Source organism: Bufo gargarizans, chromosome 2 (genome assembly GCF_014858855.1).
Source record: "Bufo gargarizans isolate SCDJY-AF-19 chromosome 2, ASM1485885v1, whole genome shotgun sequence".
Taxonomy (NCBI): domain Eukaryota; kingdom Metazoa; phylum Chordata; class Amphibia; order Anura; family Bufonidae; genus Bufo; species Bufo gargarizans.
Genome location: NC_058081.1, coordinates 244,558,463 through 244,577,767, shown reverse-complemented (window position 1 = coordinate 244,577,767; position 19,305 = coordinate 244,558,463). Strand labels below are relative to the sequence as shown.

Below are 19,305 nucleotides of genomic sequence, written 5' to 3'. Positions count from 1 at the left end.
GGGGTTAGTATAAGTGACCGCTGCCTAAATCGCTTAGTGTCAGTGAAGTACTGCTGAACACGGGTGGAAAAGGGGCAGACTGAAGTAAGTCACTCAAAATGCATTTTGAGTGACTTACTTCAGTCTGCCCCTTTTCCACCCGTGTTCAGCAGTACATCACTGACACTAAGCGATTTAGGCAGCGGTCACTTATACTAACCCCTGTCCCCGGACGAATTAAGGGGTTGATTATATTATCATTTTCGAGTATGTTCTATTGAGGAAACGCGTAGGGACATATGAACATACCTTCTTCATACCCACGATTCTGCTATATTTTATTCTAGCTTCACTAGATTAGGTGCTCTTTTCACTACCCTGGCAGGTTCTCATAGGGACCTTAGACCAGGGCAAGGTTCCGGACGGGACCACCCCTTGCGGGGCACGGATCCCGTGTTAGGGTACTAGGGTCATAGTAGGTCAAGCAGGGTGCAACAGGGACAGCTCAATTCCCTGTGGCCCTAGAAGTGAAAGGCGCGGTGACCGCGCTTGCCATTCATTTCTATGGGACTTCCAAAAATAGCCGAGGGTGGCTGCGCATGTGCAGTGTGCCCTCCTTCACTTTGCTGCCTCCATTCTAAAGTTAGGTGCGGGTTCCACCTCTGGGACCTGCACCTATCAGACATTTGGGGCATATCCTAGCAATATGCCCCCAATGTATGAGATGAGACAACCCCTTTAAGTTACATTATGTAAATAGTAGTGCAGGTAGTGCCTACCAGTGACTTTATTGTGGAGATAGGAACTCCTCCACTGAAACATGTGTTGGACATTCAAGCTCCCTGACTCTTCTAGCCTCTTATGTGTAGACTGCAAGTTCCTTTTTCTGCTCATTCCTTTGAGGTTATCAATATGAGCCTCATAGGAAGGATTTAAGAAAGAGACTTCTAGTTAATACAAAAATGCTGTGTTACATTGATGACATCATATTCATTTGGGAGGGTAATGTGGAGGAACTGACATCCTTTATTGAAAACCTCAATACCAACGAATGGGGTCTAACCTTCAGCCTTGAGTATAACCCCAATGAAGCCATCTTCCTTGATATCCATCTGACAGAATAACCACGAAAACACATTTAAAAAAAGTGGATGCGAACAGTTATCTAGACTACAATAGCTGTCACCATTCAAAGTGGATGAAAAACATTCCGTTAAGCCAGATGAAAAGAATAAGAAAAAACTGCTCCGACAACCACACTATGAAACAACATCTTTATACTCTTAGAGACTGCTTTAGGGAGAAAGGCTATCCCGAAATACTTGTCAACGAGTCCATAAAATGAACCATAAAATTGGAACAAAAAGAGGCTCTGAAACAAAGATCAAATGAAACCGATAATTTTAAAGACCGTCAACTCAATCTCATCACCAGATATAATGCCAAACATGCAATGATCAGGCAGATATTAACAAAACATTGGGGGATACTTTTGAAAGATCCCATCCTGAAAAGTGTATTACCCCCTTTCCCATCCATAACCTTTAGAAAGGCACAAACTTTGAAAAACATCTTTGCACCCTCCTGTCCTCAAGCCTGCAAAGGCAAAAAACTCCCCCACACAAACACCATTAACCAGGAAGAAAAAGGGGCTTTCAAATGTAGATTGAAAAGATGTAAGTGCTGCAATATGATCACCCACAATAGAAAAGATATAAACGTTCCCGCCTCTGATGACAAATGTGTCCTTAAACGCTTAATGAATTGTGGAACTCAAAATGTAATCTATGTACTCCAGTGCCCATGTAAGTTACAATATGTAGGCAGGACTACCCAAACCCTGAGAGAGACTGAAACAACACCATTCAAATATCAACTGTAAGACACTAACGCACAGTATTCCGAGACATTTTTTTAGAATACCACAATAGCAAGTCTTCCCTCCTCACAGTAAGGCCTCTTTCACACGGGCGTCAGTTTTTTTGCCCGGATAAGAGGCGGGTGCGTTGCGGGAAAATGCGCGATTGCAAAACATTGTAATGCGTTTTGCACTCGCGTGAGAAAAATCGCGCATGTTTGGTACCCAAACCCGAACTTCTTCACAGAAGTTCGGGCTTTGGGATTGATGTTCTGAAGATTGTATTATTTTCCCTTATAACATGGTTATAAGGGAAAATAATAGCATTCTGAATACAGAATGCATAGTACAATAGTGCTGGAAGGGTTAAAAAAAATAAAAAAGTTAACTCACCTTATCCTCTTGATCGCGTAGTTCCCGGTCTCTTCTTTGCTAGCTGTGGGCTAAAGGACCTGTGGTGATGTCAGATCACATGCTCCAATCACATGGTCCATCACCATGGTGATGGAGCATGTGATCTGACATCACCACAGGTCCTTTAGCCCACAGCTAGCAAAGAATAGACCGGGAACTACGCGATCAAGAGGATAAGGTGAGTTAACTTTTTTTTTTTTAACCCTTCCAGCACTATTATACTATGCATTCTGTATTCAGAATGCTATTATTTTCCCTTAGAACCATGTTATAAGGGAAAATAATACAGTGAATAGACTGTCACCTAGAACCCATGCGTGAAAATCGCACCGCATCCGCACTTGCTTGCGGATGCTTGCGATTTTCACGCAACCCCATTCATTTCTATGGGGCCTGCGTTACGTGAAAAACGCAGAATATAGAACATGCTGCGATTTTCACGCAACGCATAAGTGATGCGTGAAAATCACCGCTCATGTGAACAGCCCCATAGAAATGAATGGGTCAGGATTCAGTGCGGGTGCAATGCGTTCAACTCGCGCATCGCACCCGCGCGGAATACTCGCCCGTGTGAAAGGGGCCTAACTCTTCTAGAATGGGTCCCACATTCCTACCAACAACTTTCCAGAAAGGAAAGGTACTGGATATATCGACTTAATACATTAGCCCCTTTTGGACTGAGTGAAGCCCTAGAATATGTAAACTATTAGCCTTACGTTCCTATCATGGTAGACACAATATTTTTAAAATCTTTACATTGAGAAAACCGGTTTCACCGGCTCCAACTCATTCTTGTTCAAATATTTAAATTACCTGTTTATGAATAATATTACCAAATCTGGATATGATGCGTCCCCTTTTTCCTTCCATGCCCAATGTCCAATATCTATCAAGTACTGAACACTGCCAGAAATTTGTCGTTTCTATGTGTAGATTTTTCCATCAGTGATTGTGAGCCAAATCAAAGAACAGGTGCAAATCTTTCCACTACATCTTATCCCTGTGTAGGCTTTACTCCTGGTTTTGGCTTACGTTAACTGACTCGAGCGTGAACTAGGCCTATGGCTGAATATCTGTCCCATTGTACTTTGGAGGGCTGGAACAGAGCTCCCATGTCCTGAATAAAGCCGCTGGTAATCAGACCACCTGCCCTACTATTCACATCATGTCACAAAGAAAATGTTGGAGTGCTTTTTTGAAGGGCCAGTCTTTTTTTATATTTGTGGCCTGTCCTCGTGATCAGTATCTGATCGGCAGTGGTCTCACCCCCCCACTGCTCAGCATGGTTACTGCAGCGCTGCTGCCATTGAATTAAGTGCACAGAGCTGTAGTTCTGCTGCTGGAGCTACTGCAGAACAGCTAAACATTGGCAATCAGATATCAATGGATTGTCATGAGTATAGACAGTCAGTATAAGAGGACTAGAAAACTCCAAGTGACCTGGCTACCTCCATATCCGTGTACAAAATAAAACCAAAGTAAAAAAATAAATACAAAAAAACTGTAGAACCAGAACATAAAAACAGATTAGAACAAAAGTGTGTGTCTGTATCTAGTTCAAATTAGACAAATGTTATGCATCCCTTTTTAAGAACAGGGAACTATGGTAGTGGGCAAAGTTGATTATTGGACTGCGTTACCTTGCTTGATGGATCTCAATTTCTGCTGTTCCATGCAGATGGCAGTGTAATAATTTGGTATGTACCACATGGACCCAGCCTGTCTTGTCTCAGTGGTTTATACTCCTGGTTGTGCAGTATCATGAATGATAATGATGACTATCCTCAGGATTGGTCAGGAATATCATATCGTTGGAGGTCTTACTCCTGGCACCCCCACAGATCAGATGTTTGAAGAGGCCATGGTGCTTGTGCGAGTGCTACGTCCTCTTCAGTATTTACCTGCACAACATCTACACTGACCAAAAATATAAACGCAACACTTTTGGTTTTGCTCCCATTTTGCATGAGTGGAACTCAAAGATCTGAAACATTTTCTACATACACAAAAGACCCATTACTCTCAAATATTGTTCACAAATCTGTCTAAATCTGTGTTAGTGAGCACTTCTCCTTTGCCGAGATAATCCATCCCACCTCACAGGTGTGGCATATCGAGGTGCTGATTAGACAGTATGAATATTGCACAGGTGTGCCTTAGACTGCCCACAATAAAAGGGCACTCTGAAATATGCACAGTTTTGCCTTACTGGGGGGGAGTCAGAAAACCAGTCAGTATCTGGTGTGGCCACCATTTGTCTCACGCAGTGCAACACATCTCCGTCGCATAGAGTTGATTAGGTTGTTGATTGTGGCCTGTGGAATGTTGGTCCGCTCCTCTTTAATAGCTGTGCGAAGTTGCAGAATATTGGCAGGCACTGGATCACGCTGTCATATACGCCAATCCAGAGCATCCCAAAGATTCTCAATGGGTGACATCATGCTACAACATGAGGTGATGGTCGTGGATGAATGGCACAACAATGGGCCTCAGGATCTCGTCGAGGTATCTCTGTGCATTCAAAATGGCATCAATAAAATGCACCTGTGTTCGTTGTGCATAACATACCCCTGCCCATACCATAACCCCACCGCCACCATGGGCCACTCGATCCACAACGTTGACGTCAGCTCACCCACACGACGACACACGCTGTCTGCCATCTGCCCTGAACAGTGAAATCCAGGACTCATCCATGAACAGAATGCCTTTTCAACGTGCTAGACGCCATCAAATGTGAGCATTTGCCCACTCAAGTCGGTTACGACGACTAACTGCAGTCAGGTCCAGACCCTGATGAGGACGACGAGCATGCAGATGAGCTTCCCTGAGGCCTCTTGCACACGACCGTATGGCTTTTTCAGTTTTTTACGGAACAGCTGGCCCCTGATAGAACAGTACTATCCTTGTCTGTCTGAACGGAAATACGGAAACGGAAGACATACTGAGTTCCTTCGTTTTTTTTTTTTTTTTTTTTTTTGCGGATCCATTGAAATGAATGGTTCCGTATATGGAACACAAAAAACGGAACGTAAACGGAAAAAAAAAAGAAAAAAGTTGTGTGCAAGAGGCCTGAGATGGTTTCTTGACAGTTTGTGCAGAAATTCTTTGGTTATGCAAACTTATTGTTGCTGCAGCTGTCCGGGTGGCTGGTCTCAGACGATCATGGAGGTGAACATGCTGGATGTGGAGGTCCTGGGCTGGTGTGGTTACACGTGGTCTGCGGTTGTGAGGCCGGTTGGATGTATTGCCAAATTCTCTAAAATGCCTTTGGAGATGGCTTATGGTAGAGAAATGAACATTCATTGCATGGGCATCAGCTCTGGTAGACTTTCCTGCAGTCAGCATGCTAATTGCATGCTTCCCCAAACGTTGCAGCATCTGTGGCATTGTGCTGTGTGATTAAACTGCACATTTCAGAGTGGCCTTTTATTGTGGGCAATCTAAGGTACACCTGTGCAATATTCATGCTGTCTAATCAGCACCTTGATATGCCACACCTGTGAGGTGGGATGGATTATCTCGGCAAAGGAGAAGTGCTCACTAACACAGATTTAGACAGATTTGTGAACAATATTTGAGTAATGGGTCTTTTGTGTATGTAGAAAATGTTTTAGATCTTTGAGTTCAGCTCATGCAAAATGGGAGCAAAACCGAAAGTGTTGCATTTATATTTTTGGTCAGTGTAGATTGTAGCAGTGGTAATAACAGCTTCTTCTCTTGTTCAAGTGAATGGGATGAACATTTGATCAGCTAATCATTTTGGGTACTGGGAGTGATATTGACGCCAGAGCTGCTGATCAGGTATTGATGACCCATTCTGAAGACAGGGCATCAATATCATGACACTGCTCAAAACCTTTAAAGTGTATCTGTCTAGAATTGAGAGGCAGAAGTACTAGGCACTGTGTTCTTTCAGTTGCCATCAGCTCTGCTTGGCTCTTCGGATTGCCAGGTGAGGAACATGCAGACTCAGACTTTCTCTGAGCCCCTACCCTGCTTGCTCTGCTCTCTGAGGAGATCCCAGCAGAGATGCTCAAAGCCAAAGATGCTGAGTAGTTTTGCCCCTTCATGTTAGCAGTTGGTGGGTTTCTCAGTACCTGGATCTCCATCGATCAAAATTTCTGACATGCCACTTTGTCTTGCTGTTAATGGTATGTGACTAGCTTGCACAGTCTGGCATCTAGTAGCAGGTTTACAGCATTAATCCACAAGTGGGAAATATTCAGCAGCTGTGTGTTGCTTTTATGTCACCAGAGGCCAGAATCTGTAAGGAATGTTAACAGCACCTTGTAGAATTCAGGCTGTTATAAGAACAGATGATTGGATGGGGCTCAGGCAAAACTGATTAGAGATGGAGCCTAGACAGCAGAAAACTGGTGTGAAATGCAAAAATATACCCACATAACAGCTTATTCTGACAAGTCAACTGAAGCGATAAGTAAGCTTTAAAAAATTATCTCAATTTATTTTACTTTCCTGCTCTGTGCAGTATTATTATGGCACAGAGCTCTAGTAGTTATTCCTCTAGTTGGTAATAGTACATCATGGTAATTGCACAGGTTCAGGAGCTCTGCCCACGTCATTTCTTGCAGCTAGCGCCTAGCTCACTGCTAGGTTCAGAGATGATTCTGATTCTGACAGCAACTGCAGAATCGGAACAATTAATAGTAGGGGGCTCCACTGTCCTCTAATAAGAACCCAGTGAATTCAAATCCGGGTTTCTGGTTAAGTGGCGTAACAGCTAGGGGCCATCTGTCCCACCTACTATTACATGCACTGTGATACAAAGTATTACAGTGTGTAATACATGAAATCAAAAGATTGCAGGTTCAAGTCTCTAAGAGGACTAAAAATGTCAAACATATTTTAAAAAGAGTTAACAAAAATAGTAAATGGAGAAAAAAAATGATATATTGTACTATGCAAAAGTGTGTGGAAAACCTGCTGCCAAGTAAGAAAGCTTTCACAAATAGAATTGTTAACAGGTTATTTGTATCAATTAACAAAATGCAAAGTGAATGTAGAAACAAGAAATCTAAATCAAATCAATATTTGGTCTGACTACCCTTTACCCTCAAAACAGCATCAGTTCTTTGGGGGAAATTGTCCCAAACATATTTGAGAACATCTTCTGTGGATGTAGACTTGCTGAAATCTTTCTGTGTCTGAAGACAGACTCTCTATTTTTGTGTATAGCCAAGTTTCTACATAGAAGGTATGGCTTTTTGACTGTAATTTTGCCCTGAAGACCACCTCTGGTCAGACTTCTTTTGAACAGTAGATTAGTTACATAGTTAAGATTGGAAAAAGACAAAAGTCCATCAAGTCCAACCTGTAATCCTACTATCTCAATCCACGGAACAAATCCCTGGATCAATGTCCATCTTCATAAAAAAAGAGGTTTGGGCCAAAGGGAAAGGGTGTGTAGAACAATATTTCTATACATTGTCAACAGCCTCAATGATATTTTGAATTAAAAAGTCATCTAAACCTTTTTTGAAGCCATCTACTGTATTTGCTGTGACCAGCTCCTGTGGCAAGCTATTCCAGAGATTCATAGTCTTTACTGTAAAGAATGCTTGCCACTTCTTATGACTGAATCTTTTTTTCTCCAGGTGTAGAGTGGCCCCTTGGAGAAGCTTCCCTTGATATTTTTGTATGGTCTGTTTATATATTTGTACAGGTTAATAATGTCCCCCCTTAGACGTCTTTTTTTTTTTTTTTCAAGACTAAACAAATTCAGTTCATTTAATCTTCCAGGCCCTTTATGAGTTTAGTTGCTCTCCTCTGTACTTTTTCCAGGGCATCCTTTCTATGGACTGGTGCCCAGTACTGAACCGCGTATTCAAGTTGAGGCCGCACCAACTCTTTGTATAGTGGCAACATTACATCCCTGTCCTGCGAGTCCATACCTCTTTTAATACAAGACAAAACTTTGTTGGCCTTAGAGGCAGCTGACTGGCATTGCATGCTGTTATTTAGTCTATGATCTACTAATACACCCAGATCCTTCTCAACCAATGACTTTCCCAGTTTTACTTCCCCCTAGAACAGGGATGGGCAAATTGCGGCTCTTCAGCTGCTGTAAAACTACAACTCTTGCGTTTAGCCCTATCGTTTCTAAAGAGTGTAAATGCTTCATGTACCGCCCAATCTTGAGAAGAGTCCAACCATGTCTCAGCAACACCAATTACATCAATATGTTTCTCCAGTACCAAGGCCTCAAGCTCTCCCATTTTGCTTGCTAGACTTCTGGCATTTGTGGACATACATTTTAAGTGTTCATCAAATTTTACACTTTTAGGAAATGTGTGCCTGGATCCCACTGGTTGATGCTGATGCTCAACCAGTGGGAAGTGAGGATGATGTGTCTTTCATCTGCTGCACGGTTTTCAGCAAGCATCTGTGATGCTTGATCTGACTTCTGCCTAGCAGGGAGACGGTGATGTCACTGGCTCAAGTGGGCAGTGTATAGCACTGCTATTTTATTTATTTATTTTATGCACTTATATAGCGATACTATATTCCGCAGCGCTTTACAGATGTCCCCAATGGGGCTCACAATCTAAGGTCCCTATCAGTATGTCTTTGGAGTGTAGGAGGAAACCCACGCAAACACAGGGAGAACATCCAAACTCCATGCAAATGTTGTCCTTGGTCAGATTCGAACCTAGGACCCCAGCGCTGCAAGGCACCAGTGTCAACCACTGAGCCACCGATGGGCAGTTTTAAAGGCGGAACCGCAAAACACGGATGCCGGCCCATAATAGACCTGTTTTATCCTTGCCCGTAATACGGACAATAATAGTACATGTTTTATCCTTTTGCGGAGTGGCCATACGGAAACGGAATGCACAAGTAAATTCCGTTTTTTGGGGGATTTTTTACGGGCCAGCCTATTGAAGTGTGAGGTTTTGCATAGAGCCACAAACAAAATGGCGCAGACACAGGGAAAAAATACGTTCGTGTGCATGAGCCCTTTACTGGACTGAGACATTTTTTGCTCCTTTTATAAAAATCTCAATGTTAAATCTGAAATGAAACTCATTAACATAGCTAGCCACACCCATTTCCCCACCTACATTTCTAAACTGGAGTGAGACATTTTAGCGCAAGTGAGCCCAGAAAATCACAAAAGCCCTATTTTGCGACTTTTTGATGCCAGAATTTTGGAGTAAAGACATTAGAAATTAGGTCCAATATGTTTTCAGTCTGTATAGCAGTCTGGTTTTCTTGTTCATTGCGCCACTGCAAATAGAGGTTACGGCTGGTATGCAGGAAACATAAATGGCGAAACTTCCTCCTGCCTTGAAATGGTCCAGGCAGAGATGGGTGTGTAAAAAAACGTTTCACCAGTGTCTGGATGGTGGACAATGAAACTGTGGGAGCTGCTCATGGCCAGAAAATTAATAAATCAAGAAATGTAAAATTAATCAATCTTGGGTTTATTTTTTGGAAAATCATCCAGTGCAAAAAAATGTTGCCCCATCTGAAGACAGCATAAACTAGTAAGAGCAGGGTGGATTTGATTTAAATCAAACTGATTTAAATAACGATTTAAATCGCTAGTCAGTAAGGCTTGATTTGAATCATAGTTTTCTACATAAAGACAAATTCTTGCTGGTATAGCTTATAATATGCAAGTAGATGAAGATTTTTAGAATAACAACTTTTCTTATTAGTTTGATTAGGTTGATTCTGTATTCATGGGTTTGTAGAAGTTAGGATTAAGGGGGTTATGCACTTTGTTTTAACTGATGATCTATCCTCTGGATAGATCATCAGCTTCTGATCGGCGGGAGTCCTACACCCGGGACCCCCGCCGATCAGCTGTTTGAGAAGGCAGTGGCGCTCCAGCAGCGCCGTGGCCTTCTCACTGTTTACCGCTGGCCCAGTGACGTCACGACTAGTTTAAACTAGCGTGGGCGCGGCTAAGCTCCCTTCAAGTGAACAGAGTTTAGCCCCGCCAACGCTAGTGGATACTAGTCGTGACATCATTGGGCCGGCGTTAACCAGTGAGAAGGCAGCGGCGCTGTTGCCTTCTCAAACTGTTGATTGGCGGGGGTCCCGGGTGTCGGACCCCTGCCAATCAGAAGCTGATGATCTATCCAGAAGCTAGATCATCAGTTAAAACAAAGTGCAGAACCCCTTTAAGGTCTTTTTCTCAACTCTGTTCATGTTGTAACATTTTTGCTGTGAAGAAGAGGCATGTGATCTCAAATTCAGTTTTGAGAACTGAAAAAGTAAACCAAGCATCTGTGATATCTTGTAGGCAGAGAAACTGACCAATAATCTTGCAAAAACTTCTGGAAGAGCATGACATGGTGAATGGATTAATGGAATTTTATTTACCCCAAAAATTAAACATACACACCCTTAGGCCGAATGCACACTGCCGTTTTTCACGGCCGTGAGCGGTCCGTGGAACCACGGGCTGGATTCCTGCCGAGAGCAGGAGCGCACAGTGTTATTGGTTGCTATGACGCCGTGCGCTCCCTGCTGCCGCCGCAATACAGTAATACATATATAGGAGTGAAGGCCCCAATTATTATAGACTCTTGAAATGATCTACATGGCTAATAACCAGATTGTCCATCCAGTGACATTATCAGAGGCCAATTTACGGTAAATGCTTTTATGCTAACTTTGTAGTAAGCAAGATTTTTAGTTGTATGTATTTTAAATGCTACAATATTTTCCTCTTTTTATCTGGTTTGATGTTTGTGTCCTTAGGTTAAATAATGTCAAATTCAATGGAATCGATATCAACTACTGTGGAACAAAAGAAGAATGGCACCTCACTGGCGACTATTCTTCATCAGCTGAATTTTATGTTACGATTGCAGTTTTTGCCTTTCTTTACTGTATCGGTGCACTTGTTTTCTATCTTGGATTCAGGCATGTTTATGAGGAATCTAGGAAATGGGCTTTAATTGTAAGTATAATTTTTCTTTTTATAAATATAATATTCATTCAACTGACTTGCTACTGAAATTCAATGTATAATTGAAATAACAAATTGGGTTGTTTTTATAGTAGTATTTTTATAATTATACCTAGGGCAGAAACAATTACTCGATTAAATCGAGTAATTCGACACAAAAAAATTCTCGATGCAAATTTACGTTGTCACTGTGGCAGATAACGGCAGAACATTAGGCTCCAGTGTGCACAGCGTCCTGTACCTGCAGCCGCTCGGCCATCTGTCCTCCGTCACAGGTCACGTTACCTAGGATGCACCGCCGTAGCTTTCCTCTTCCCACAGTGCCTTGCAATAGCCCATTCAGCCACTGCACAGCGATTATCTGCGGAGTCCCAGGCAGGGCTGATGCTGGTTCCCGGTGTGATGGTAGATCTGCGCTTCGGTCACCATGTAGGAGCTCATCGCTTGTGTGGATCACATTCGCTTTGACCTGGAGCTGGCTGTAGAGTAGTAGTTGGGGGCACAACCTCTCCCCTTCCCGGGCATGGACAGTAAGTGATGAGGGGGCTGATGGGGCAGGGTACTCTGCAGCCGGTCCGTGTCCCCGGCCTGGCACACCCCTGTGTCAGCCCTGTGTGGCTGATGTCACGGCTCCCAGTGGGGCTGTCACCCAGAGCAGCACTCCATGCTCACTGAGGGGGCAAGCTGATGGCATTTCGGGGGCAAGCTGATGGCACTAGGGGGGCAGCTGATGGCACTAGGGGATAGTGGAGCTGATGGCCCTGGGGGGAACTGATGCACTTGGGCTGATCGCACAGGGGGGAATAAAGTGTTTATGGCACAAGCCGCAAACGGGTTAAAATAATTTTTTTTTAAACTCGCCTGCCCCGCTGCTATTGTAGTGCCGTGGAGTAGGGTTACTGAGAAGTTTGGACGTTTGTGGATATTTGCCTATTTGCTCCTGTTTCCCCTATGTAAAATTATAAGCTTCTTACTTTATTTCACTTGAAAGGGTTAACTTGCACTGTTTAATACAGTGTCACAGCATTTAATATGTATGCTGTGATATATAATCTATATCTCCTGTTCATTTGCACTGTATTTGCAAGCTAGCCTTTCCTCAGCATCAAACCCTTCTTCTGCCAGGGAGGAGACTGGAGAAGCCAGCCCTATGCCTCGCCTGTATTGTTTTGGACCTGAATTCCTCCAATACACCTATCTTAGAAAGGGCCAAAATATAAAACAAAAAGTAACAACAGGTGCTTAAGAAGCTAAAACCCACCTATATTAGAAAACCTAAAGCACACTGCACACACAAATATTCAAGGTATTCCAAAATATATCTTTGATAGAATCTTAAAAAATACATAGTAAAAACCATGTAAATTGGCACTGACAAAAAACCACAAGAAGGTGTCAAAATGGGGTCAGCTGTAAGTATACATAAGACAAATGAAGCAAGGGGATAAGTGCATAACAGCAGTATTCTACCTGCCATGTGGTGCACTCCCCCCCCCAAAAAGGAAAAAAAAATATATTATCCAGAGCATGTAAAATACAGACCCAGATGGACTGCACCTCCAAGACAGCTGACCCCATTTTGTCACTTTTTGTGTTTTTTGTTTATTGGAATCTTAACCCCTTAAGGACACAGGGCGTACAGGTACGCCCTTGTGCCCTGGTACTTAAGGACACAGGGCGTACATGTACGCCCTGTGCATTTTCGATCACTGCCGTGCGGCTGGCAGTGATCGGAACCCGGTGCCTGCTCAAATCATTGAGCAGGCACCTAGGCTAAATGCGCGGGGGGGTCCCGTGACCCCCCCATGTCGGCGATCGCGGCAAACCGCAGGTCAATTCAGACCTGCGGTTTGCTGCGATTTCTGCAGTTTCTGATCCCCGCGGTCCCTGACCGCGGGGATCAGAAACTTTAGGATTAAAAATTGTTTCCAGTATCCCTCCCCCCTGCACCCCTGAGTTATTTGAGCATGGTGGGAGGTGCAGGGGGAGGGTTGCGGGCGGTGCGGGAGGCGGGCGGTGCGGTAGGCGGGATCGCGATCCCCCGCCCGCCTCCCATTGCGTAATCGTTGGCGTCTAGTGGGTATACCAGGGTGCCAGCACATTGCTGGCACCCTGGTATAAACGGCTGACATCGGTGATGCGATGTCAGCCGTTTAACCCTTTCCATACAGCGGTCCGTACGGACCGCTGTATGGAAAAGGTTAACAGCTCAGGGGGCTCCCTCCCTCTCCCATCGGGGGGCTGCTGTGCCTTTGCAGTCCCCCGAATGGAGAGGGAGAGAGCTTCCAGGCAGCCCCCCAAGCCCCGTCCTTACCCTTCCCCGTCTGCGCAGTTCTGGCCACTACTGAGCAGACGGGGAAGGTTCCCATGGCAACAGGACGCCTTCTCAGGCGTCCTGCTGTCCATGGTTCTGAACAGATCTGTGCTGAAAGCAGAGATCTGTTCAGACAAAGTGTAAGTAAAATACAGTACAGTACTATATATATTGTACTGTACTGTATTATGCAGACATCAGACCCACTGGATCTTCAAGAACCAAGTGGGTCTGGGTCCAAAAAAAAAGTGAAAAAAGTGAAAATAAAGTAAAAATCAAAAAACACATTTATCACTGATTAAAAATGAAAAAAATTAAATTCCCTACACATGTTTGGTATCGCCGCATCCGTAACGACCTGATCTATAAAACGGTAATGTTACTTTAGCCGAACGGTGAACGCCATAAAAATAAAAACGATGATGCAATTGGAATTTTGCCCACCTTACTTCCCAAAAAAAGGTAATAAAAGTGATCAAAAAAGTCGCATCTACGCCAAAATTGTAACAATCAAACCGTTATCTCATCCCGCAAAAATCATACCCTACCCAAGATAATCGCCCAAAAACTGAAAAAGTTATGGCTCTTAGACTATGGAAACACTAAAACATGATTTCTTTTGTTTCAAAAATGAAATCATTGTGTAAAACTTACATAAATAAAAAAAAAAGTATACATATTGGGTATCGCCGCGTCCGTATTGACCGACTCTATAAAAGTATCACATGACCTAACCCCTCAGATGACCACCGTAAAAAAATAAAAATAAAAACGGTGTAAAAAAGCAATTTTTTGTCATCTTCCGTCACAAAAAGTGTAATAGCAAGCAATCAAAAAGTCATGTGCACCCCAAAATAGTGCCAATCAAACCGTCATCTCATCCCACAAAAAATGAGACCCTACTTAAGATAATCGCCCAAAAATTGAAAAAAACTATGTCTCTTAGACTATGGAGACACTAAAACATTTTTTTTGTTTTAAAAATGAAATTATTGTGTAAAACGTACATAAATAAAAAAAATTGTATACATATTAGGTATCGCCGCGTCCGTGACAACCTGCTCTATAAAATTACCACATGATCTAACCTGTCAGATGAATGGTGTAAATAACAAAAAAAAAAACGATGCCAAAAAAGCAATTTCTTGTTACCTTGCCGCACAAAAAGTGTAATATAGAGCAACCAAAAATCATATGTACCCTAAACTTGTACCAACCAAACTGCCACCCTATCCTGTAGTTTCTAAAACGGGGTCACTTTTTGGGAGTTTCTACTCTAGGGGTGCATCAGGGGGCTTCAAATGGGACATGGTGTCAAAAAAACCAGTCCAGCAAAATCTGCCTTCCAAAAACCGTATGGCATTCCTTTCCTTCTGCGCCCTGCCGTGTGACCGTACAGCGGTTTACGACCACATATGAGGTGTTTCTGTAAACTACAGAATCGGGGCCATAAATATTGAGTTTTGTTTGGCTGTTAACCCTTGCTTTGTAACTGGAAAAAAAATATTAAAATGGAAAATCTGCCAAAAAAGCGAAATTTTGAAATTGTATCTCTATTTTCCATTAAATCTTGTGCAACACCTAAAGGGTTAACAAAGTTTGTAAAATCAGTTTTGTATACCTTGAGGGGTGTAGTTTCTTAGATGGGGTCACTTTTATGGAGTTTCTACTCTAGGGGTGCATCAGGGGGCTTCAAAAGGGACATGGTGTCAAAAAAACCAGTTCAGCAAAATCTGCCTTCCAAAAACCGTATGGCATTCCTTTCCTTCTGCGCCCTGCCGTGTGCCCGTACAGCAGTTTATGACCACATATGAGGTGTTTCTGTAAACTACAGAATCAGGGCCATAAATATTGAGTTTTGTTTGGCTGTTAACCCTTGCTTTGTAACTGGAAAAAAAATATTAAAATGGAAAATCTGCCAAAAAAGTGAAATTTTGAAATTGTATCTCTATTTTCCATTAAATCTTGTGCAACACCTAAAGGGTTAACAAAGTTTGTAAAATCAGTTTTGAATACCTTGAGGGGTGTAGTTTCTTAGATGGGGTCACTTTTATGGAGTTTCTACTCTAGGGGTGCATCAGGGGGCTTCGAATGGGACATGGTGTCAAAAAACCAGTCCAGCAAAACCTGCCTTCCAAAAACCAAACGGCGCACCTTTCACTCTACGCCCCGATGTGTGGCCGTACAGTAGTTTACGGCCACATATGGGGTGTTTCTGTAAACTGCTGAGTCAGGGCAATAAAGATACAGTCTTGTTTGGCTGTTAACCCTTGCTTTGTTAGTGGAAAAAATTGGTTAAAATGGAAAATTAGGCAATAAAATGAAATTCTCAAATTTCATCCCCATTTGCCAATAACTCTTGTGCAACACCTAAAGGGTTAACAAAGTTTGTAAAATCAGTTTTGAATACCTTGAGGGGTGTAGTTTATAGAATTGGGTCATTTTTGGGTGGTTTCTATTATGTAAGCCTCGCAAAGTGACTTCAGAGCTGTAGTGGTCCCTAAAAATTGGGTTTTTGTAAATTTCAGAAAAATTTCAAGATTTGCTTCTAAGCCTTGTAACATCCCCAAAAAATAAAATATCATTCCCAAAATAATTCAAACATGAAGTAGACATATGGGGAATGTAAAGTCATCACAATTTTTAGGGGTATTACTATGTATTACAGAAGTAGAGAAACTGAAACTTTGAAATTTGCTAATTTTTCCCAATTTTTGGTAAATTTGACATTTTTTTTATGCAAAAAAAAAAATTTTTTTTTACTTTATTTTACCAGTGTCATGAAGTACAATATGTGACGAAAAAACAATCTCAGAATGGCCTGGATAAGTCAAAGCGTTTTAAAGTTATCATCACTTAAAGTGACACTGGTCAGATTTGCAAAAAATGGCCTGGTCCTAAGGTGTAAAAAGGCTGTGTCCCTAAGGGGTTAAAAAGTACATAGTAAAAAAACATGTAAAATGGCACTGACTAACACCATAAGAAGGTGCCGAAATGGGGTCAGCTGTCTTGGAGGTGCCGTCCATCTGGGTTTGTATTTTACATTCTCTGGATGATATATTTTTTCCTTTTTTGTTGGGGTGCGCCACATGGCAGGTAGAATACTCTTATGCACGTATATCCTTGCTTCATTTGACTTGTGTATACTTACATTTCGGCACCTTCTTGTGGTGTTTGTCAGTGCCATTTTACATGTTGTTTTTTTACCATGTACTTTTTAAGATTCTAATAAAGATATATTTTGGAATACCTTGAATATTTGTATCTGCAGTGTGCTTTAGGTTTTCTAATATAGGTGGTTTCACCTGAATTCCTCCAGTAAACGAGCACTCTGGTTAACTGCAGACCCCGACTCTCTGGGGTGCACCACGCCTTACCTACCCTTCCGGAGAGCAGGAACACGTGACACCTTGACGGTGTCCGGATGACCCCCAAACCCGGCCACTGCACTATTTTAACACTTACCAGGTCACCGCTAATCTAGGCTTCCTGGTCCTGTCACATATGAAATGACCGTAGATGAACGTTCAAGAAACTACTGAATGACTTTCTTCAATCAGTGATTGGCTGAGTTGGCCTTTTCTGACTTTTCCTACATGTCGAAACCAGACAAAGAAGGATAGACCAGCATGGAACCCAATTAATCATCAAAATGGCATCTGCGGGGGATCGGTGTGGAGGTGATTACCGATACTTTTATAAAACCACTGTGAGCACTTAACTAAACATTTTGCTCCACTGGACAAATCAATTTCTTTTTTAACCCTTAGAGACCCTTGCGATTTTCCGCTTTTGCGTTTTCGTTTTTCACTCCCTGCCTTCCTAGAGTCATAACTTTTTATTTATCCTTTCACATTGCCTTATGAGGGCTTGTACAGGTCCTTCTAAAAAAATTTGCATATTGTGATAAAGTTCATTCTTTTCTGTAATGTACTGATAAACATTAGACTTTCATATATTTTAGATTCATTACACACAACTGAAGTAGTTCAAGCCTTTTATTGTTTTTAATATTGATGATTTTGGCATACAGCTCATGAAAACCCAAAATTCCTATCTAAAAAAATTAGCATATCATGAAAAGGTTTTCTAAACAAGCTATTAACCTAATCATCTGAATCAACTAATTAACTCTAAACACCTGCAAAAGATTCCTGAGGCTTTTAAAAACTCCCAGCCTGGTTCATTACTCAAAACCGCAATCATGGGTAAGACTGCCGACCTGACTGCTGTCCAGAAGGCCATCATTGACACCCTCAAGCAAGAGGGTAAGACACAGAAAGAAATTTCTAAACGAATAGGCTGTTCCCAGAGTGCTGTATCAAGGCACCTCAGTGGGAAGTCTGTGGGAAGGAAAAAGTGGGGCAGAAAACGCTGCACAACGAGAAGAGGTGACCGGACCCTGAGGAAGATTGTGGAGAAGGACCGATTCCAGACCTTGGGGGACCTGCGGAAGCAGTGGACTGAGTCTGGAGTAGAAACATCCAGAGCCACTGTGTACAGGCGTGTGCAGGAAATGGGCTACAGGTGCCGCATTCCCCAGGTCAAGCCACTTTTGAACCAGAAACAGCGGCAGAAGCACCTGACCTGGGCTACAGAGAAGCAGCACTGGACTGTTGCTCAGTGGTCCAAAGTACTTTTTTCGGATGAAAGCAAATTTTGCATGTCATTCGGAAATCAAGGTGCCAGAGTCTGGAGGAAGACTGGGGAGAGGGAAATGCCAAAATGCCTGAAGTCCAGTGTCAAGTACCCACAGTCAGTGATGGTCTGGGGTGCCATGTCAGCTGCTGGTGTTGGTCCACTGTGTTTTATCAAGGGCAGGGTCAATGCAGCTAGCTATCAGGAGATTTTGGAGCACTTCATGCTTCCATCTGCTGAAAAGCTTTATGGAGATGAAGATTTCATTTTTCAGCACGACCTGGCACCTGCTCACAGTGCCAAAACCACTGGTAAATGGTTTACTGACCATGGTATCACTGTGCTCAATTGGCCTGCCAACTCTCCTGACCTGAACCCCATAGAGAATCTGTGGGATATTGGGAAGAGAAAGTTGAGAGACACAAGACCCAACACTCTGGATGAGCTTAAGGCCGCTATCGAAGCATCCTGGGCCTCCATAACACCTCAGCAGTGCCACAGGCTGATTGCCTCCATGCCACGCCGCATTGAAGCAGTCATTTCTGCAAAAGGATTCCCGACCAAGTATTGAGTGCATAACTGAACATAATTATTTGAAGGTTGACTTTTTTTGTATTAAAAACACTTTTCTTTTATTGGTTGGATGAAATATGCTAATTTTTTTAGATAGGAATTTTGGGTTTTTATGAGCTGTATGCCAAAATCAACAATATTAAAACAATACAAGGCTTGAACTACTTCAGTTGGTGTGTAATTAATCTAAAATATATGAAAGTCTAATGTTTATCAGTACATTACAGAAAAGAATGAACTTTATCACAATATGCAATTTTTTTTAGAAGGACCTGTATTTTGTGGACTAGTTGTAGTTTCTAATGGCACCATTTACGGTTGCATACAATGTAGTGGAAAGCGTGGGGAAAAAAATTCCAGATGGGGTGGAATTGGGAAAAACGCAATTCTTTCACAGTTTTATTTTGTATTTAAATTATTATTTTTTTCACACGGTTCACTATGCGGTAAAATTGACCTGTTACCTTAATTCTCCAAGTCAGCCCGTTTACAACAATTACCACACTTGTATAGTTTTTCTTGTGTTTTAATACTGGAAAAACTGAAAAAAGTATTTATCACCATACCCCTTTAACTTTTTTT

At 42.4% G+C, this 19,305-nt stretch overlaps 1 protein-coding gene across 1 annotated transcript in view; it reads left to right on the top strand.

Annotated features, from left to right (window-relative positions):
- Positions 1-19,305, top strand: part of SYPL1 (synaptophysin like 1) — a 40,478-nt gene that overhangs the window by 3,596 nt on the left and 17,577 nt on the right. The window contains exon 4 of the mRNA XM_044280181.1: positions 10,988-11,189. Within this exon, the coding sequence (XP_044136116.1) occupies positions 10,988-11,189 (202 nt within the window). The remainder of the gene's footprint in view (positions 1-10,987; positions 11,190-19,305) is intronic.